This window comes from Nicotiana tabacum, chromosome 19, assembly GCF_000715075.1.
Source record: "Nicotiana tabacum cultivar K326 chromosome 19, ASM71507v2, whole genome shotgun sequence".
NCBI classification, from domain to species: domain Eukaryota; kingdom Viridiplantae; phylum Streptophyta; class Magnoliopsida; order Solanales; family Solanaceae; genus Nicotiana; species Nicotiana tabacum.
In genome coordinates this window covers 105,777,130-105,799,431 of record NC_134098.1, presented here as the reverse complement: position 1 = coordinate 105,799,431, position 22,302 = coordinate 105,777,130, and the positions used below count along the sequence as shown (strand labels likewise).

At 34.2% G+C, this 22,302-nt stretch overlaps 2 protein-coding genes across 2 annotated transcripts; both read right to left on the bottom strand.

Annotated features, from left to right (window-relative positions):
- Positions 1–947: 947 nt before the first annotated feature.
- On the bottom strand, positions 948–5,142 carry LOC107829510 (uncharacterized protein At5g41620). The gene is made up of 3 exons (XM_016656966.2): positions 4,426–5,142; positions 3,460–3,588; positions 948–2,894 (listed from the first exon to the last, which is right to left on the bottom strand). The coding sequence occupies exons 1-3, from the start codon at positions 4,783–4,785 to the stop codon at positions 1,422–1,424; spliced, it is 1,962 nt and encodes a 653-aa protein (XP_016512452.1). The 5' UTR covers positions 4,786–5,142; the 3' UTR covers positions 948–1,421.
- Positions 5,143–17,408: 12,266 nt separating this feature from the next.
- LOC107829509 (F-box/kelch-repeat protein At3g61590-like) lies at positions 17,409–20,373 on the bottom strand. The gene is made up of 2 exons (XM_016656965.2): positions 19,943–20,373; positions 17,409–18,863 (listed from the first exon to the last, which is right to left on the bottom strand). The coding sequence occupies exon 2, from the start codon at positions 18,839–18,841 to the stop codon at positions 17,624–17,626; it is 1,218 nt and encodes a 405-aa protein (XP_016512451.1). The 5' UTR covers positions 18,842–18,863; positions 19,943–20,373; the 3' UTR covers positions 17,409–17,623.
- Positions 20,374–22,302: the final 1,929 nt, after the last annotated feature.

Genomic DNA, 22,302 nt, shown 5'->3' with positions numbered 1-22,302 from the left:
ATTTATACTTCTATATTGCTTAAGCAACAAACTTTTTGACGAATATGATTTAGTGCAAAATCATATCTTATTCCATTTGCGAAAATAGTAATTCTTCAAATACAGTTTATATATGTACGGATGATATAAGCTGATTTTTTAAGTTATGCGTTTTGATTCTTGGGAGATTCCAACAGTAATAAAACAAATGGAGAAATAGAATACTTCAAATAGAAAATTTTAAAATGAAAGACGAAAAAGAATTCACAAACAATGAAATAAGAAAAGAAGAAAACTAGTCAACTAGAGAAGTTCATACTTCATAGGATACTGGCTGCGGTCAATATTTGAATTGTCATGGCTTCAACCCCAACTAGGAAGTAGGACCTTCTATATTATGTTCAGTTTTTCTAGAAAATATTCAAAACGAAACACCATTTTTAGGATAGTTTCAGTTTTTCTCCTTCTAATGGCGTTTGGATTGAAAAAACAGTTTGGAACTTTTTTTTCCAGTTTTTTGGAAAAACTAGCAAAAAATGCATGGAAAAACTCACTCAAGGGCCACCTAGCTTCGATATCAGAGTCAGGATTTTAGTAGGGGGATTCGGAATATAAATAAGCTAACACATCTAAAATAATAGCATATATATATATATATATATATATATATATATATATATATATATATATATATATATATATATATATATATATAATAAAAATTTATTTATCTATACAGCCCGAGGAAGAGATGGATATCAATTGATTCCCCTGAATAAAGATAACTCTGCCCCTGGTCAGCCCGATGTTTGAGTTGTTCTGTCGTCGTCTTCAATATATTAGATGTTTTTTTTCTTCAATTCATGTATACACATTTATAGACCGAGTTAAAAGGAACAACTACGCTCGGGGATTGTGTCCTCCATTGGACGAATGTGGTTTAATAGCAGCAAAGAATAAGTTTAACCTTTGGCATGACTAAAAAACTATTACTATAAGGATTTATTTGTAACTTTCTTACATTTACATTGTTTAAGGCTTAAGTTTGACTAAAATTATACTGAGCCTGAGAAATTTTGAGTTGTTTATCTGACTTTAACATTCCTCAAAAATCTAGCAAGTGATCTGTCAAGCTCACAACACATATTAGATGCCTAAATTTCCATGTGAAATGAGAAACTGTGTGAATAGCCCACACCTCTCATTTACAGATACAGTTCAGAAACTACAAAAAAAGTTCATAACTAAACCATGTTTACAAAATTACAACAGCATACATTTCTCATTTACAGATTGGTATTCGCCTACTACAAAGAAATTGAAGCACCATCTGAACCAAAATTTTCGACTTACAAAACCAGCATTTGCAACTAACACCTCGCAAGATATTAACACTTTTTGACATATTCCATCTTATGGTTCATACCTGGCCCTTTTACTGTTCAAGAAACCTCAGACAAACCTTTTGTAGTTCTTGGCCGCAACTGCTGTCTTTCCAGCCTGGCTTCTAGCAGCTTTGCCTTCAGTGTATTCTCTTTTACACCTAGCGGTAATTTTGAAGAAGATTCAACCACCTCAAGATCCGGGGCTGTTAATTTTGATGTCCACTTCTGCACTGGACTTGTAGGGCCAGTAAACGTCGTTGGATCAAAAGAATGTTCCATATGCTTATCATCATTTTTAAGTGACTTAGCTTCTGAAGGCAATGAATGATCCCTAAGCAAGTTGTTCAGCAACGAACTTCCAGTTTTCATTCGATCATTCTTTCTTTTCTGGGATTTTCTTTGTTTAGTGACACTTATATCAAGCACACATGAATCATTACCTTCAACAGGAGTCTCTTTAACCACCATTGACTCAAAGAGTTTCTCTTCAGATTGGATTCTTGAGCTAGTCACATCAGGGTCCTTTGAAACTGGAGTTTCAATCTTTTTCTGTGGTGGATTGGATTCAGTTATGTTTTTCTCATGTTGGTTGATGCAGCTACTGTCATCATGCTTTCCATGCAAACCTCTATTTGATTCAGAAGCATGGATAGTGTTAGCAAATGAATGACCATCTTCATTCTCTATTCTGGGTGCACTTGCAATATTGTTCAAGTGAAAGGATTCCAAAGAATGCCTGCGTAAGCAGCTTTCCTTTGCTCCTTTTAGGTTTAAGACATTATTCTTGTAATCACTAGAATGTCTAGCTTTAAGAAAAGTTTGTATTTCGGACCTCAACTTGTCCACAGTTGTTTTCTTTTCTGCAAGACCATGACGATTTTGGGCTTGCTTCATTTGCATCCTCTCATCTAACCAGGCTTCACAAATATGGATGATCAATCCATCCTTCTCTTCGGTCAATGTGTGATCCTTTTTCAGTTTGCTTTTCAAGAACCGCACTTCTTGTTCATACTCCTTAGTTCCATTGGCAAACTCATCACATAATTCTTCTAGCATAATCCGTGCCTCCCGTTCTCTTTCAAGTTCTTTTAAAGCATTAGAGAAAGAGGATTTGACTTCGGCAAGCTCTCGAGCAAGCTTACGGTGAAGATTTACTGAGTGTTTCCTCAACTTTCTTTCATCTTGTAACTCAACAGTCAGTGTCTTGACTGCATCTTCGGTTCTGTTATGCTGCTTGTTCTTTCTTCCAATTCTGTAATCAGCAACTAGCATCGTCAAGTCATCTATTTCTTCTCTGTCTCTTTTTTTTTCTTCTTGTAGTTCCTTTACACGTCTTTGAGAGTGATCGAGTTCTTTTCTCAATGCTTTCACCAACGACATGTTTGATACATGTTTTTCTTCAAGACTCCAAATCCTATTAAGTATCTTAAGTAACTCCGTTGATGTTTTAAGGCTGTAGCTTGACTTTCCACTTCTACCTTTAAGGTCCTTTGAGCTGGGCGGAGTCTCAACAGGTTTATAAGGAGCCATCTGTCAGGGAACACGAGGAATTTAAACATTAATGCACCAATGAATTTGGTTACATGAAATATGCTGAAAAATTTGAATATAGCGCGTGGAAGACGGATTCCAGTACACAGTTAAACAAGGCAACACGTGCTTGCATTAATCTTCTCATTTATAGATGGGGAATTTCTCATGTGGCAAAAGCAGGTCTATAACAGACTCAATCAAGTAACATTCAGAGAACACTATGTGGATTTCACAAAATACACATCCAATATCCTGACTTTAATCACCAGAATATTTGTTAGAACTCAGTTGAAGAAGCACATCTATCTTCTATATTAGCCCCCTCTAAGATCAAATGCCCAATATTTCATGATCCCTGAGTCATATGGGAAACATTGCGTGTTACTGAAGGCATCATGGTTCAATTTTCTTAAACATTTGTAAATCCAGGAAGCTTTCATGTAGATACAAATTTTGACATAAAAACCTTTGCAGTGATTTTCCAAATTGATTTGTATTGTGTAGTACAGATTCATTCCTGAGCTAGGATCTCAAGTTAAAACTTCTAGTGCCAATAAGTTACCTCCATTGAGCTACAGTAACTTGCAGGAGATTCAAGCGATTGAGCGTCCCCATTCTTCGCAAGTAAATGATGATGATGCTGTCTAAGTGATGCTGCAATGTCCCGTCCTAGACTACTGGTGCTTGTTGGCTGCCACAAAATAAAAGAACCATCAATAATCAGGTTATAACCTCTGGAAGTATGTCAAGATAAAAAGTTCAAAACACTTTCTCCTTTAGCAGAAAAGAAACAAATAGACATCCTCTTGACTCTTCAATCAAGTTGAATGACAGGTAATTTCGTTGTAATGATTTTCACTTGTGTAGAAAGTTTTCTCATGTACTAAGCATTCTCAAGATTAACACAACAACCTACACAATTGACTTGGAGAAACAAGACTCTCTATAGAGCAATTCTATGTGGCAACATGCCATTGTACTAAAGGCATTCTAACATATATGTTCTGTTTGTGAACTGCCTTAGGAATCCACCTCTACCAGATAGCCTTTCTAACCTGTGTACTATGATATAAACTTGAGGCACCAAAAGACATACTTTAACATAGTTCGAACTGAAAGCAATAGGTTTAGTTGAACTACAAAACTCGTCTTAAATCCGCCTCTGTTTAGTAACTGAAAGCAATAGGTTTGTGAACTGCCTTAGGAATCCACCTCTACCAGATAGCCTTTCTAACCTGTGTACTATGATATAAACTTGAGACACCAAAAGACATACTTGAACATAGTTCGAACTGAAAGCAATAGGTTTAGTTGAACTACAAAACTCGTCTTAAATCCGCCTCTGTTTAGTAACTAAAATATGCAGTTTGGAGCAGAACAACAACCAAGTATAATCTCACAAGTGGGTGTCGGGTCGTCTGAGAGGTAGTGTGTAACTAGACATTAGATAGGTTATTTCCGATACACGCTCGGCATAAAATATGCAGTTTGGACTTTAAAAAAAATAGAAAAGTTCCTAGTACTTGACCTGTTGTGGTGGGCTATCTAGTGAGTCAGCTGGTTGGCTGGGAAGCTTAGAACGTTTGTCTTTGTGATTTTGAGGAAGAGGGCCAATCTTGCTCATCTTATGGACTTGGGGTTGAAATTCCCAGAGATTGGCACCAAGTTTTCTGACAGAGATTGAAGCAGAATTGGAAGAAAAAGGCAAATCTTGAAGTAGAGAACCATCAGCTTGAGCCAACCCAATTTTCCATGTAGGTGAAGGAGTAGTACAATTACCCCCTCTTTTCCCCACTAAAACACCTTGTTTCAACTTTACTACCAACAATTCCTCTTCTTGCTTTTTCTTATTCCTTCTCTCTTTTTCTACCTTTTCCTCTCTCTCCATCTTTTTCTCACTCTTGTTGCAAATTTTTCAAAATTGTTGGTGCTTGTCTTACTCAAAGATCCTCTTTTTTCAACAAAATTTTCAAACTGTTTGATATTGTCCACCTCCCCATGTCTCTTACTTTAGACTCACCTTTACCACCCCCTCTCTCTCTCCCACGCGGACAAAGGTAAATTCTTGAACTCCTCTTAATCACCTATTTCTGTTCTTTTCACAATTGAAAATTTTGTCTGCTTTATGTCATTCTATCTCTCTCCATATCTATCCATCAGTCTGTGTAGTTCTTTCAGAGCAGTTGTGCTCTGATTTTTCTCATCAACTTTCATGTTATACAGTCAAGTTGATGCTCTATCTACCTAGGGATACAATTTGATAGCTACTGTATACTTGAGAAATATTAAAAAATGGTACTTAAATCTTTAGATTTGGCTTTTAATCATGCCATTTATTGATGAGTGTGACACGTACTAAGTTACACTCTCCAAAGGACCAAGAATCAGACACAGACACATGCAAAGCGGCAGCTACTCTATAGGCAAGAATTTTCCATCCAATGAGATATTTAAGCAAACTGGCAAAATACAAAGAAAAGCCAAAAGTTTTGGTAGAAAGAGTCCAAATTTGAGGATTAAAAGAATAGGGTTAGTTATGTCATATAAATGTGGTCCATAGGCTATTTGGTAGCTATGGTGTGATCAACATCATTCTTGCCACCCTAATATGCAACCTCTCCCCTCTTTCTTCTTCATAGCATTTAGTAGACATAAAGAACGAATCTTTAGGCAAAAATCGTGCTCAAAAGATCCTACGATTGCAAGAGTTTATCCTTTTCGAGTGATCTACTATTTCTTGTGTTTAAAAGCTGTTAACACTTTCTTTGTCAAGTGATGATTGATACATACGCTTGTTACTTCATTTAATCTTGTTCGACTATGGACCATTTTACAAGTAATTAAGTACTCTATTCGTTCAATGCTACGTGACGTAATTCGGAAAGCATGAGGGTTAATTAATTAATTTTCAGTGCGGATACAGACATTAAAATTTTAAATTATATATATATATAAGTTAAACAATTTAAAGCATTCAAATAGTATTAGTAAAAACCGTGTTAAAAAAAATCTTCTTTTTACTCCCCAAATAATATCAATATCGCTAGTTCTAGACTGTGCTTCGTCGTGCACGATTTGTACACAACAATATGTTGTTTTTGAAAGAAATTACTAATAGACAAAATTTGTCAAATTGTTGGACCATTGAATTATCTTTTTTCCACGCAATTATACACATTTTTTCTTCTTCTAAACCATTAGTCTAATGTTCCTCTGAATCAATAGTCAGGAGAACGACATTCAAACTAAATTATTACCAATCCAAGTCGCAGCTGTAGTTTTAGTTACTGTTGTCCAGAGGCTGATGTAGCGTATTAGCTACGGGTTCAATTGAACCCATAACTTTCGACGCGGAGTAAAAATTTGTATGTAAAAATTCATTAAAATTGCAAAAATAGTAGATATGAACCCATAACTTTAAAAATATAATGGGTTCAATGTTAAAAATCTTAAAATTGAACCCACAGGATTTAAATCCTGGATCCGCCTCTGCTGTTGTCCAGTCAGGTTTTCTCTGTCATACTGTCTTCAACAAAAGTTATGGTAGGGTGGTAAGTACTCTTTCATCCTTAATCAGAGGTCTTGAGTTTGAGTCCCTAGGTTTGGAGTCGCCTTAGTTAGGAAGCGCTTTACTACCAATGTGAGACTTCCTGGCGCGAATTCGAATTTAGTCGGACCCAAATATAGGTACCGGATACCGGGCGGAAAAAAAAAATTAGGAGAAGATAAAACTGATTGAAAGAAGAATGTCGGGAAAAAAAGAAAAGAAAATTAAAGGAAGATAGACAGTTGATGGACCACTAAGGGGATCAAGATTGGAGAAGTGGGCCATGTGGTCCAACTAAAGTATAACATTCTCAACTTCCATATATAAGCACATTTGCATTGGTGGGCCCTATTAATGGGCTCATTAGTTGCTAGTCCAACTAAAACTGGGCCCCCGTCTTAATGTAAGACAAGTCATGCACCTTATGCTCCACAAAGTAGTACTCTAATTAATTGAGACGGAGGGAATAGTATTTTTTTCGACAAAAAAATGATTATCAATTTACGTATTATCTCTCTTTCTATAAATAGTGTTGGTTTGTACGTAAGGGTGGCTATGGAGTAGGATTGAACGACTCTTAATTAGGGAAATATTCAAATTTCAAGAAAGTTTATAGAGGATTGGACGGATTGTAGTGGGGACGAGAAAAAACAAATGACAAATTTTATACTATAACAAATATTGCTTCACTAATTTTCTTTGGGGAACAGAGGACAATGAGCCGCAAGAGGAAAATACCTAAGAGGAAGACAACTCAGGAACTATACTGGAAAAGACATTAACAACAACATCATAATAACATATTTAATGTATTCTTATAAGTGGAGTTTAGAAAAGGTGTGATGTACGTAGACCTTACCTTCCATGTGTGAGGTAAGAGAAAGACATTTATCTCAGGAACTATACTGGAAAAACATCAACAATGCAATGTGATAAAAGAGTAGTATGTGAGGAATTCGAAGTAAAAAAGGAATTAAGACCAATGATAGTGCAACATCGAAATTTCGTTTAAGATCCCAAAAGATCAATTTTCTTTCCGATTCCATTCGAATCCGTTCTGACCAATATATTGGTAAAATATTTATGGTGCGTCCAATTTGATCGTTTTTATTTAATTTGTAACTATATTTTTTTAAGAAAAAATAACTGGTAACTAAAATACAAATAACTTTAGGTCTCCTCCTCCTCCTCTTTCTTCTTCTTAATCGCTCTGAAAACAAAGGTGACGGTAGATTTATATGCTATTTGTGAGCAGGTTTTAAGGTGATTTATAGTGTTTTACAATAGTGACATGTTGTGGCGCTCCTTTCTTTGCTACTGCTTAACACTTCTTATTCTTCTTTTTAATTGTAAAATGGATTTGTTAGATTTGTTATTGTTTTGACAAATTGATGATTGGGTTTGTTCTTTATGATATTTGGAGGTTATGTTATAAATTTGAGCTCATTTGGAGTAGATTTAGGCATCGAATCGTGTGTTGGATTGTTGAAATTCGAATAACAAGTTTCTATTTCTGGGTAATTTGCACTTCAACCCTATTTGGCTTTAAGTGAATGAAAACCACTACTAAAAAACGGCCAATTTCCGACCGAAATATTCCGATCGAAAAAAGTAGTCGAAAATTTCCGACGGAATCGGTCGGAAATTGCATAAAAATATACTTTTCAATTTTTAATAATAATTACGATTGATATTCCGTCTATATCCGTCGTAAATTTTGGCGAAAAATACTCCGTAACTGTTAGCGACCAATTCGGTCGGAAACAATTAAAAAAATTAAATATTGTAACCGATTCGGTCAGAATCTTTTATTAAAACGTGATTTGACTATTTAACCTAATTTTCGACCGAATCGGTCGGAATATAATTTTAAACCCCCCGATGCCTTTCTTTTTTCTTTTCCTATTTTCTTCCTTCACTCTTCTCTCTCTCACACTCAAACCTCCCCTCTCCCCCCGCCGTTGCCATCACCAGCGACACCGCTCCGTTGCAACTCTGTCGACATCCCTCCACTTCCAGATAGGTTTCCCTCATCCTCCTTTGTTATTTTTTTTAAATATACTGATTTTGTTTAATTGCTCCTAGTTTGGTTTGTAAAAATTAATTGGTGCTAGTTAAAGTAAATCTATGACTATTGTTAGTAGCTAAATCAAAGTTATATGTTGGTAATTTAGAGTTATATGTTAAAGTTATATGTTGGTAATTTAGGGTTATATGTTAAACTTATATGTTAAAGTTATATGTTGGTAATTTAAAGTTATATGTTAAAGTTATATGTTGGTAAATTACATATTAATTTGGGGATAACATTACCAAGTTAGGGATGATTTTACTAAATAATTTTGCTAACTAATTTGTAGAGTTGTTACATATATAGCAATTCATCTCATTTGATTATATTGGGGAGGGTACTAATTTTAAGAGGAGAAAGTATGAAGAATCTATTAAAACTTAGTGCTAGTTGACTACTTTTGACAATATGCCTTACTCCTAACTTTTTTAATATCTTTTGACTTTCATGGAATTAAGCTTAATTGAAATCTATTATCATTTTTATCCATTAAATTATTAAATTGTTGTTGTAGATTAGTCCATTTTTTTTTTGCATAATTGTTATTGTAGATCCCAAATATTTGAATTCATTTTACTTTATATTAAACAATTATGCTCTTTAAATTAAATGCCTTAATTTTTATATTCTATTTGAATTCTTTAATTTTTATATGTTGAAATAGTTTAAATAATTATTAATTATGACTATTTCTTTTGTTTGAGAAATCATTAGTTCATTTGGATTATATGAACATTTAAGAAGATATTCAAATTTAATTATTATATTTAAAGACTTATATTATTTAGAATAGGGATTAATGTGAGATTTCGAGTGTTAAAATATATCAATTCAAGTGCTTTGACACAATGATATGTATATATCTAAAACGAACCTTTGAAAGAGTATAACTTTGTAACCAGTTTAAATAAATCAAATTATTTTAAATATCTCATTTCTAGATTTCTATTTGTGTAGACGAAATTTGTGCATCGTAGATAAATGTATAATAGGAATCATCCTAATCGTGCGGGGTTGAGGGATGAATTTATTGAAGGGGTTGCTGAATTTATTACTGGGTGGAGATGCGTGCGTCGGACACATATGTAAAATATTAACTTCATAATTATTTATGGTTTATTAATATTAGTTTGTTTACATAATAGTTATGTTTTCATTTCAGGAAGATTATCATAAAAGGTTGGAAGAATGGCAACAAACTCAGCCTCCTTCAACTCAACCATCACCTGATGATATAGCTTCATTGTGGACAGAGGCAGCGAGTGGAGTAAACAAAGGTAGAGTCTACGGACTTGGAGTACGTCGACCTACAGGTTATCCAAACTCACTCCTATCCAATTCTTCTTCTTCTCAAAATCAAGAACAAATGGAAGATATGAGAAAGGAAATTCGTGATTTGAAGCAACAGTTGGATTCCCAATTCGAAACATTTGTTAATATGCAGAAATTCATGAGAAAACATGGACATGATCTATCTGATGATGAGGATAAACAAACTGAATCTGATGTGTAGTAGTTTAGGTATGGTGTTTTGGTTGATTGGTAAACTTGAATGTGAGAGACAACTTTATGTTTTGTTTTTAAACTTGAATGTGGGCTACTATTTGGATATTTTTATGTCCAAAATTGTTAGGTTTAATGGTTGGTATTGTTGGTTTAGATTGTGTTAATGGTTGATATTGTTGGCTTAGATTATGTTAATGGTTGGTATTGTTCGTTTAGATTATATTAATGGTTGGTATTGTTGGTTTAGATTGTGTTAATGGTTGATTGGTTGTTGGCGTTATTGTATTGTAATAGTTCGATAGGTGGTGTAGCTCAAAATTGGGCAGCATTATTCCGACTGATTTTCGACGGAAACAGTCGGACAACTGCCCATATTTTGCCAAAATTTCCCAATTTTTTGACGAATTCGACCGAAATATTTTTTTAAAAAATAATATTTAAAGGTTTTCGACGGATTCTGTCGAAAATAAAATAAAATTTATTTTTTAATTATTAATTTCTGACTAATTCTGTTGGAAATTATATATTTATATTATTTAAATTTAAATAAATAATTAATTTTATTTATATTATTACGACTGATTCGGTCGGTAAATTCCGGCTACTTTGGTCGGAAATTTAAAAATATTTGGTCCTCCGACCGTTTGAACGTTCCGACTACTTTGTTCTGAAATTACCGACGGATTCGGTTGAAAATTATTTCCCAACCAATTGTTTTTCGGCCGACCAATTTTGGTCGGAAAGTAGTTAGAAATTCCTCATTTTCGACCGATTTTCGACCGTTTTGGCGGTCGAAATTCTGCCATTTTCCAGTAGTGAACATTGATAGCACTTCAGACATATTTGGTTTTAAGTGTATCTTAAGTGTAACTTTTTTATTTCAAACTTATTTGGCCTTAAGTGCATGAAAATATTTATTGCACTTTGGGCCCATTTGACCTTAAATACATGAAAATATTTATTGCACTTCAAACCTATTTGGCTGTAGGTGCATCTTAAGTGTAATTTTTATACTTAAACTTAATTGGCTTTAAGTGCATTGCACTTTAGACTAATTTTTTTTTCCCTTCAACTTCAGAACTCTCTTGAGTCGAGAGTCCATCGGAAATAGCCTCTCTAACTTTAAAGTAGGGATAACGCGTATACATTATCCTCCCCAAACTCTACTTATGAAATTACACTGGATTTGTCATTTGTTATTCAAATGATAAGTCTAAAGTTAATGCTAAAGCAGGCAGACTTATAAATTTTATGCAAAATGGATATAACTTCAATGATGACCCAAAAACTAAATATAAATGCATTTACTCTTCTCCGATATTCCCTTTCTTGCCAGCTCATTGTTGCACCTAAGGCCGAAAAGGTGTGCTAAATGACACAACATCTATTTCATGCCCAAACGCTACTGATAATATTTTTTTATTTCAAAAATTAACATATAACTTTGGGCATTTCTCCACACAAAAAGAGTGGAGTCAACTAATTATAAAAAAATTTAAATTAAAAAATGACATTGTATAACCGCTTTCATTATATAAGATAAAATAATCACATATTTATCCCGAAATCATTATTCATTATCCTTCACACTAGACAAGCCCTAAGGAATAATATGCACATAAATTATTTCACAATATAATACTCAACAAAGTTTAAACTAAGGGTGGCAAGTGGGCCGGTCCGGGCCCGGGACCGCAGTTCAAATGGGCCCAACGGGCTAGGACCGGTATTAGTGGGCCTAGGCCGGTCTCGTGGGCCGATCCTGTGCTTTGGGACCGCCAGGGACCGGGACCGGACCGGTCCCTTGGCGGGCCAAACAATCCCAACGGTAAAAAATTTTAAAAAAATTAAAAAATTAAAAAAAATATTCGTTGGGCTATCAAAAATAGTCGTTGTTGGCTACTTACAAAATAGCCATTTAACCCTTCCCTCCTCTCCTACCCCCAAACTTTGTTTTAACCCCAAACTTTTTATAATTACACTTTTTTCCTATTTTCAACTATAAATACCCCCTCATTCTTTCATTTTTCTTAAAAATCAATATCAATCTATCACAATCTCTCTCTAATTTTCTTCTATACTTGCTACTATTGCTTATTTTATTGTTACAATTTGTGAAAAAAATGTGAAGTTGGTGAATTGAAATCTTCAAGTCTTCAACGATAATCAATTTTCAACAAGTTGATCGTCAATTCGGTAAACTCGTTCCAACTCTTAAGTTTTAATATTATAGTTTAGTTTGTTTTTATTTATTTGCTATTACTTGATTAATTAAAATGATTTCCTTAAAAAAACTTTTTGGTAAAAATAAGGGAAATTTCAAGAGTGGCGAATCTAGTGGTCATGATGCTCCTCCTCCCCTGCCCACCGCTCCCCGAACCAAACCCCATATCCGTCCTATACCTGCTATTCTTGTTAGCGACAATAGTTTATTACAATTTATCGAGAGTCAATTTTACCATAAATTTACCATTTAATTGTAGGTGATGGTATGAGAATTTTAAATATTGAAATTGAAAAGGTTAAAATGGCTCTTAACTCACTTTTTTATTCAAACCGTAGAAGTAGACTTAGAGAATATTTTAAAAGATGCGATGAATTTGGCCTAAGAGAAAGAAAGGTTCCTAAACCTTGTCAAACTAGATGGAATTACATGTATGAAAGTTTGGTTATTGCAGATGAATTTAGAAACCCCATAAACTCAACGTTTAATGCACATGTAAGTGATGATGATGAGCACTTTACGAATGAGGATTGGGCTAATGTTAAAATGCTTGTAGATTTTTTAGAAAAAAATTATATTGTTACAAATGAATTTTCTAGGCAATATTATCCAACTATTTCTAACTGTTTAGTTTATATTGCCGAACTTACAAATTTGTTTGCTCATTTTTCAGATGGTGGAAAAATTTATAAACTTGCTATTGATTCTATGAAACAAAAGTTTAAAAATTATTTTTTCCCTATTCTCCCTATTTATGGTGTTGCTGCTTTGTTAAATCCTTGTATGAAATTAGGAGGTCCTCAATTTTGGTATGAAACTGTTTATAATGATTTAGCACTTGAAGACGGGGAGTTGTCTCAACTTTCGGAAGCAATAGCCTCAATTAGAATAAATGCGCAAACTATTTTTAATGCTTATCAAGTTGCATTAAATTATGCTAGACCAAATGTTCCAACTCCTTCTTCTTCTCATTCTCAATCATCTAAAAGAACTGCGGTAGTAAGAACACTTAGTGTTTGGGCGGGGTTTAGGGGTTCTCAAGTTCTAGTAGTAGTGATATTTCACAACTAAATGAGCTTGAAGTTTATTTGTCGTAGGGAATTGAGGAAGTGAATCCTGATGGCTCCTTTAATCTTTTGGAATGATGGAAGGACAAAGAAAAATACTTTTCGGTTCTTTCAAGGATGACCCGATACATTTTAACTATTCAAGCTTCAACAGTGGCATTGGAGAGCGCTTTCAGTCAAGCAAAACTTCAACTCGGTGATTATAGAGCGTCTATGAGGGAGAGCTTGAAAAAATTAGTACTTTTCAAAGATTGGATCCGTTCGGAAAGAAGAAATTTTGGATTTGTTGAATCACAACCATAGGAAGACGAAACTTATGAAGAAATGCTAGTTGAACTTGCGGAGGATGCCGCTTCGCCCGGAAGCGGCGATGACCAAGCTACTTTTCCGCCACCACCAACGGAAATTCCTCCGGACCTTGATGGATTTATGAAGTTTGTAAGAGATACCAGGTAACTTGTATGAACAAAAATTAGTATGTATTATGTAACTTGTATTTTTGGCGCATCTTGATTAGTTTCTTTTTTTTCTCAATGGTGGTATTAGCACCTTGTTGTGCTCATTCCATAGGGGAAAGGAAGACTAAGAAAGATATTGCCATATTTTTTTAATGCTATAATAAAATTACAAGGCATTGCTTTGAATATCTCTTTATAATATTTTTGTCTTTAGACTTTAAATTTGAATTAAAAAATTTAGGTCACAATTCTATAATAAAATTTACAATGCATTGCCTTAGATATTTTTTTAACATCTTTTTGTCTCTAATTTCTATTTAATTTTAAAAAACAAAATATTCGTTGGGCCCACTTAGCCTACAGGCCAGGACCGTTTAGTCCGGGACTATGAGTTCGTGGGCCCGATCCCAGGCTGATACCTACAAAATGATCATTTAGCTAGTTTAATTTGGGACCGATCCGGGGACCGAGACTGTTTGGACCAACTCACTTGACCCATTTAGGACTCGGCCCTACCCACATGCCAGCCCTAAATAATACAGCAGAGAAGATCGATTGACTGAAACGTCTTACAATCTTGTTGGGCTTTGCATAAATTGTTTCTTCCCCCGAAAAATGAACTAATGTTTTGAGTATTTCTAATTAATATTTCTAATTAACAATGTTATATATATGAAGATGACATAAAATAATACAAGACAAACTTAATTTCGTTCTCGTTTTCCCCTTACTATTTAATTGACAAAACATTTATCTAGTGTGTCATCTCTAAGTCAAGACAACTCTTCGACTAGATAATTTTTTAATTCATTAGTTATATTTCCCTTTTTGTGCTATGGCCAGATAATTATACCAAAAGATGTACTTTACATCTTTTTCCGATTGGTTTAAATATTTCAGATAGGTCTACTAAGAGGTTAAAATATCCTTACCAGAAGTTTTTCATTCCTAAGGTTCAAATCCAAGATATCTACTTCTCTAGCGAAGGGTCGAAGAATATCAGCTATCCTATCACAATCTACACAGTCTAAACTGCGTAAATATTATTAAGATATAAACAATAAATTTCAGAATCAATAACAAAAATTTGGATAAAGAGGCCTCGCTTTAGGCCTAAGGGAAGGTTACGTTTCAAAGTGCTTATAATTCCAATTTGTTGTCAATCCCTGTGATATTGTCAGGTTACAACTATTTGTAAATCATTTAAAAACAATTAGCAGACTGAATAAGACAAATTTATCAACTCAATAAATTGTACTAATATTCTCTTGGCGAAAAAAGAAGACGACATAAATTTTCCATGGTCTAGAACTTTCATCATCATAAACTACTATTTCTTCAACTCTCATATAGATTTAAATGAATTCTAATTTCTAATGGTGCTTCCCAAGCTACCAGTGGAAAGAATAGACGAATAAAAGATAAAAATGGGCGTCTGACATGGATTTTAGATCTGAAATGCCAGCTTCTTATCTTGGTATAGGAGTAATTTTCTAAACATGAATTTAAAAATTGAAATGTTTTTATTAAGTTTGTTGTGTTCCAAACTTCAGTGGACAATAGGACACATCACCTAGGAATTTGTGTAATTGTTTGGTGTGAAGACGACAAAATAACAAAGGAATTCTATTTTGTTTTAACACAATGCTACAAAAATATAATTAACTAATCTAGATTTATTATAGTTTAATCATTTTTCGTATATTAAATTAAACAAAGTCATCCAAATGCATGCGAGAACATAAAAGCTACTGTCTTCATCCATTTTTATATGAAAGAGTTCGTTTGGACAAATATAAGGTGTTATTTGTTTTATGTATATTTATAGTTAAAACAAATTAAGCAATGATTGTAAAAGTGGTTCTACAGAAAAAATATTTCATCATTTCTGAATTTAAATAATTGAATGATGAATTTGAACTATTTAGGCAGATCCTAAAAGAGTAAAATAAATTGGCTTGGAGAGAAAGTAATATAAAACGATGACAGAATTAATATTGTTCGCACCTCAAAAATCTTATGGACTCATAAAATAGAACCACCAACAATCCTGAAACAGAAAAGATATAAATAGTATGGTAATTACCCTTCCCCTTGAAATTATTTGAACAAGAATTTCTTCTTATAGCCTGTTTGGCCAAACTTTTTTCTTGGCCAAAAGTATTTTTTTGTCAAAGGTATTTTTTTTCAAAGCTAAGTTGTTTGGCCAAATTTTTTGAAGGAAAAAAAATGCTTTTGAGTATAAGCAGAAACAAGTTTCTGAAAAGCAGAAAAAAGTAGCTTCTTCCCAGAAATACCTTTTTGAAAAGTAATTTTGAGAAAAATACACTTAAAAGTACTTTTTAAAAGCTTGGTCAAACACTAATTGCTGTTCAAAAGTGCTTTTCAAATTGATTAGCCAAACATAAACTTGATTTTCACAAAAAATATTTTTTTGAAAAGCACTATTGTTAAAAACACATTTCAAAATAAGCAGATTTTAGAAGTTTGGTCAAGACATTCAAGTCATATAGTGCATCCTCTAGATTAGAGGTTAAAAAAAATACCTTGTAAATGTCATACAAATAGAAGATGTTTTTGATGAAATAGAAGATGTTACACAAAATTTTACTCTATTTTTCTTATAACAGTAGTGTCCAGATAAACTTGGACAGGCGTCGACTATTCCATCGAATATGTGACTGTCAAATTTCATTTTCCATGCAATTTGGTCAGTTTTGCCATCAGTATATAGTGAAGGGGGTTTCCATAATCATGCTCTTCATTCTTGGTATGAAGAAACAAGAAAATGGCTATACCAAAACTCAAAAACACACTCAAGGCATGGGTATGACTACCAAAATACAGAGAGTAGCCATTAACCAATGAAAACTTAGTAGTTGAGGACATGTGAAACCAGGATCACCAATGGCTTTTGACAACAGCTCACTTATCCCATTACCATGTGGAATGCATGCTGCCAACTCTCATGGTCATCAAACTCAGTTTGGTAACTAGATGTGGTCCCAACCCTAAAAGATCAAAAATGGTCCATAAACAAGCCAATCATGTGCTTTCTAATCAGAGGCGGATTCAGTGTATGTGTTATGGTACATCAAAATCCATTAGCTTCCGCTCAGATCCTATACATGTGTTAGAAATTTGACTTAAAAAGTACACAAGTAATAAATTTCGAACCCATTATATCAACTGGGATATGTTGGAATCTCGGACTCAAACCCATAGAGTTCAAATCTTAAATCTACCCTGCCTAATTGAGGACTCATGTGAGAAAGATGTAAAAGAAGTGAAAATGAGGTCTAAAGATATTGCTGAAGAGCAGAGTATGAGGTCACAAGTTAGGAAGCCCATCTTCCAGTTTTGACTTTGTAAATTGCAAGACAACTTTTCACTGTCTAGGGAAAGAGAAAGGCACCCCATCCCAAAAAATCTTATTTTGATACTGCCATAAAGATGGAAAGTGATGGAAAGCTTGCTACTATAGGAAAGGAGAAGGAAACACACTAGGCCTAAACATTATCCCCTCTGAGAAGAGAGAACTCTAGCTTATGCAATCACAGAAACTACAGACCAACCAAACGTACTCATAATAATCATATCCTTTGGAAGCTCAAATGAGTGTGATCTACATCTCAGACTGCAAAAAACAATTAATAATATTCTCATTTCATAAATTAGCAGCCTCATCGGCCGGTACATGTTGTATAAACCTTTCAAGAACACAGAAATCTTTGTATCGAGAGGATGGCAGGGAAGAAAAGAATAACAAAAGGAGTACAAAATCAAAAAGACATGAGAGAAAAGGTAAGATATGATTCTAAGGAGCACCAATTACATTCACTGAAGTGCAGAATCAGGGAGCCACTTCAAGCCTTGGCTCGAAGCAGAAACCAGTAAAGAGCTGAAGGGGAAACCTTTTTGTCACAGGGCATTTCTGTGACCACCTCCACTGTTTATGCTTCACATCAAAAACAAGAAGAGCAGGGGCTCCGTAACTCTGAATGTATATGAGATCATCTGTACCACTGCTGGCAAAAACATCGTCGAATTCTCCAAAACCTTGAAAATACTTGTGTGGCATACGGGCAATTTCTTGCCATTCCTTGCCATTAAGTTCCCATATGCCAATCCCCTTAATTATGTCAGGCCGATCTGGTTTGCCGATCCCTCCCACCATTACTAACTTCTCCTTGAGGTTCATTAATCGACCACAGGTTAGAGAACATGGCACGGGGATGAAACTCCTTATCAACAAACCATGGGATGATCTGCTTGAGAGGTTGTAAGTGATTAGGCCGTGCCGATTGTCTGGACCACCACCTCCAGTCGAGTAGATCAAGAAGTACAAAACACCATCACAGATGACACTTTCATCCCCACCTCTCCACCCAGTTAGGACCTCAGTCAAAGGGGTTACCCACATCATTGTTCCAGAGTCGTATATGTGGATTGAGAGATCCCACTGAAAGAAGTTACCAGGTACTTGCTTAGATTTAATAATGGTGACACTGTAACAGCAAGTTTTCGTGTTTACGGAGATAGCCAATGCACTGTAATCAGAGAACTTGAGACCAGGAGGCTCGTCAAGGCTCTTGTAGCATTTGGTTATCGGGTTGCAAACATATAGCTCACTTCTACTGTCATTGTCCATGAAGCAAACTAATCCACATGAAGAAGCAATGAACCAATTAGATGTCTGGATGCAAGGGAGTTCAACACCATACCATTTCCGAAGGGAAGGATCATAGGCATAACCAACTGGTTCCTCTGAGCTTGTAAACATAAAGTACCACGGTTTTTGGGACAGCACCTGAGAGAAGTTCCATAAGAACCTTGTTGACTTCACTATCTCATACCATCTTTTGCACACACAACCCGCCCTAAAAATGCTCGCAATGGGAAGATAGGCCAATATTCGTTCCAATAGATCATCAGGCAATATCAAATCCACAAGAACCACGGAAGCTTCTCTGTTGTCTTCATCATTTAGCTCTGAAAATGAATCAAACTCAACCATGTCTGGTGCAACGTAATCAGGGCAATGACTGATCCACGAAGTTTCCCCTTCCATGATGATGGAAAGGGACAAAATTCTAGAAGCAAAAGAAATTGAGTGAGATTATGTAGTAGCTAAAACAATTTAACCTCATCTCATTCACTAAACCACAGTTATCCTTAGCATAAGTAAGTGATCAAATATACTAACATCAGATCAGAGGATAACAAGACTATCTGACATCAAAACCTAATAGCAATAGCAAAGCAGTAAAGCTAAGTAAGAAATGTATCGCAAGACCTATGTCATATTTGTACTATGGTAAAACACTATTGCTCAATAGAGCAGCATGAATAAATTCAATGCACCTACTTTTTTGAAAGATCAACAATGATGTTTTACTTCAACCATGTCTCATTTAACATAAGAAACCTCAATCCCGAGCAGCCAAGTTACTTGTATCCAACAAAAACAAGTAAAGAGATAGAAAGATGCAATGACGTGGAGAATATTTCCAATCAAAAATATTAGAGAGAGAATCTTCACCCGAAGTTTACAGATAAACTTCTCTTTTTAGTTCAATCTTTCATTGCAAAATAAAGGACACTTATATAAACTAACACAGGTAAGTGCAACTTTTTATGCCTCATATACATAGGATATGATTGGAATTTAAAGGCAAAGAAGCAGATATATAAATGAAGAATAACATTTCTTAATCTGAAAGCACAAGCAATACACAGATCAAGATCCTTGTCCTAGTACTTAGAAGCAAAAAGATAAAATCCCCACCTCCGACTAAAAGTTAAAATGCATTTAATGAGGAGAGAGACAAAATGTGAAAAGAAAAACACAGTATCCCCCAAAATATACAATTTACTACTACTTAATAGATTTGGCTAATCCAGAAAGCAGCACCACTTTCATAGATTTCGACTTGAAACCTTAAAGCATATAAATAACAACAAGAATAAGTTGTCCTAAGGGATAAAAGAAGTCCTGAAGAAACCCAAACAAAGCAAAATTGTACAAAACAATTCATAGAACACAATAAATCATAAACCTTGGGAAGTGAAATTACAAGAAGAAAATGAGTACACAAATAAATAGATCTCACTACCCCCAAAAATCCATTTTTCTAAAGAAACCAAATTTTCTTGAAATCAAAGATTATACCTTTGCTAAAAAAACTTTCAGCAGCTGCAAAACCAGTGAGTCCAGCCAGATTGCGTAGAATCCTCAAGATTTACCAGTAAAGCAGTGAGGAAAACAGCAATGACCACTAAACAAAACAGCATTTACAGCAAAGAAAACGAAATGGGTATCTCAGATTATTCCTCAAATGGTAAAGATTGGATTTTACAGCACAAAACACATCTACCCTTGAGCACGGACAGAGAAAGAGAGAAGCAGAGAAAAGGGTTTTTTGATGTCTTCTCTCTTCCTCCTATGTTTTGTAGCAAAAACTACCGGCAGAAGGCGGTATTTTAATAGGGCATAGACTAAGTGAGAGAAAGAGAGAGGGTTGGGGGAAGAGTTGAGGTGTTTTTTAAGGAATTTGATGGGGTTTTAATGGGGGAAGAAAAAACATTGGGATTTTGGCCACAATCCAGAAAACCACTCTAAAAGGATATAATGCTGTCTTACTCATCACATCAAAAATTTTATGTCATTTTCTAACCTTCTATTCCCCCTCTTTATTTTTCTTTACTTTCCCTTGTTTCTATGTTTTTTAAGGTTAATGAATCAAAAATACCATTTCATTACGAAAATCTTAATTTTATTATCTGTTATTAATGTTATTCATACACTTGGTATTAGCAAATAGTCTTGTATTTATCATTGAACCTCACAAACCTCCTAACTTAAAGTATAACGGGTAATTTTAGACCATATTCAAAAGTGAGAGATAAATTCGAATTATTTTTCTGAAGTAATTTCACACGTAAAATTCAATTAGTTCACGTTGGAGCCTATCAAATTGAAGGAAAATATAAAATAATATGCTAATAACAAATATATGAATGATCTTAAAGTATAACGAATGACAAAAATAAGATATTTCGTGTTATAAAAAGATTAATTTGAATCTTCTAGCTTTTTTTTTAATCCAGGTTAATTCTCATCACTTTCCAACAAGAGGGGCACAACCCATATTTCAATTCACCTTTGGTGGAAGTTATTTTACTTATAATTATATTAATTTTTAATTTTATATTACTTGCTTCAACTAACACTTAGATATTTATATTAAATTTTAGTACTAAAAAGTTTCATCAAGACACTTATTAATATTATTAAGTTTTGATGTATATTTTCTCATTCTTTTTAAATTTTCACTCACTAATTAATCATGGATTTTTTTTTTCAGTAATAAAAAAAATAGATTTACCAATCCCACTATGAAACTAAAAATATTCCAAAAAATATATCTTTCACAAAAAAATAACCTTGTGTCATATCAAACGCTTATATTTCTTGTATTTCCAATCTTCAAATTCTCCATTATGAATTTTCTTGTTTCTTTGTATTAAACTAGAAACTTATACATTAGCTTCTTATATACTTCCATTTTACTTGCATCATATTTATGGAATATACTTTACCAACACACATAAGGATAGTCTCTATGTCCCACTAAGCAATCTTCTTTTCTTCTCTTATTTGCTTTTGTATATATGCATGAAAATGAAAATTGTGGGTTCGTTTTTTAGTTTATTATAGGGTTTTCCTCCAATAGCTCTACTTTACCTAATTAATGTCCCATTACTACTCTTTTGTCACATCTTCAAATTCTCACTTCTTTTAGGATACGTTTTTCGTTATTCTCTTTCTTTTCTTGTTTGTTTTGCTTTTTTACTTTTTACATAGTGCTTTTGTGTGGTTGTATTCAATTAAATATATATATATATAGAGAGAGTGTTTGTTAAAGAACATCTGCCTGTTGTATTATGTACAAGAAATTACTGATTTAGTCAATGGAGACATAATTATGCCAACTGATGGAGGTGCACCCAACCCGTTTTTTATTGCTTTGACGATAGAAATATTTACGCGTCATATCCAACGGGAAATATCTTGATGTATGTTATATTCAGACGATATTATCCTGATTGACGAGACGCGGGGCGATGTTAATGTGAGACTAGAGGTTTGGAGGCATACTCTTAAGTCAAAAGATTTCAAGTGCAGGATCAAAACAAAGTACTTGGAATGCAAGTTTGGTGATGAGAATCGTGATATATACGTGGTAGTGTCGCTTGACAACTAAGTCCTCCCCGAGAAAAAAAGTTCCCTTGGATTAATGATCCACGAAATTGAAAGATTGACGAGGATGTCACACGTCGTATTGGAGCGGGATGGATGAAATGCAAGCTCCATCCGACATTTTTGTGCGAAAAGAATATGCCTCATAGACTTAAATGGTAAGTTTTACAAAGTAGTGGTTGGACTGACTATGTTATATGTGGCAGAATGTTGGCCAGTTAAGAACTCTTATTTCCAAAAGATGAAAATAGACGAGATGAGAATGCTGA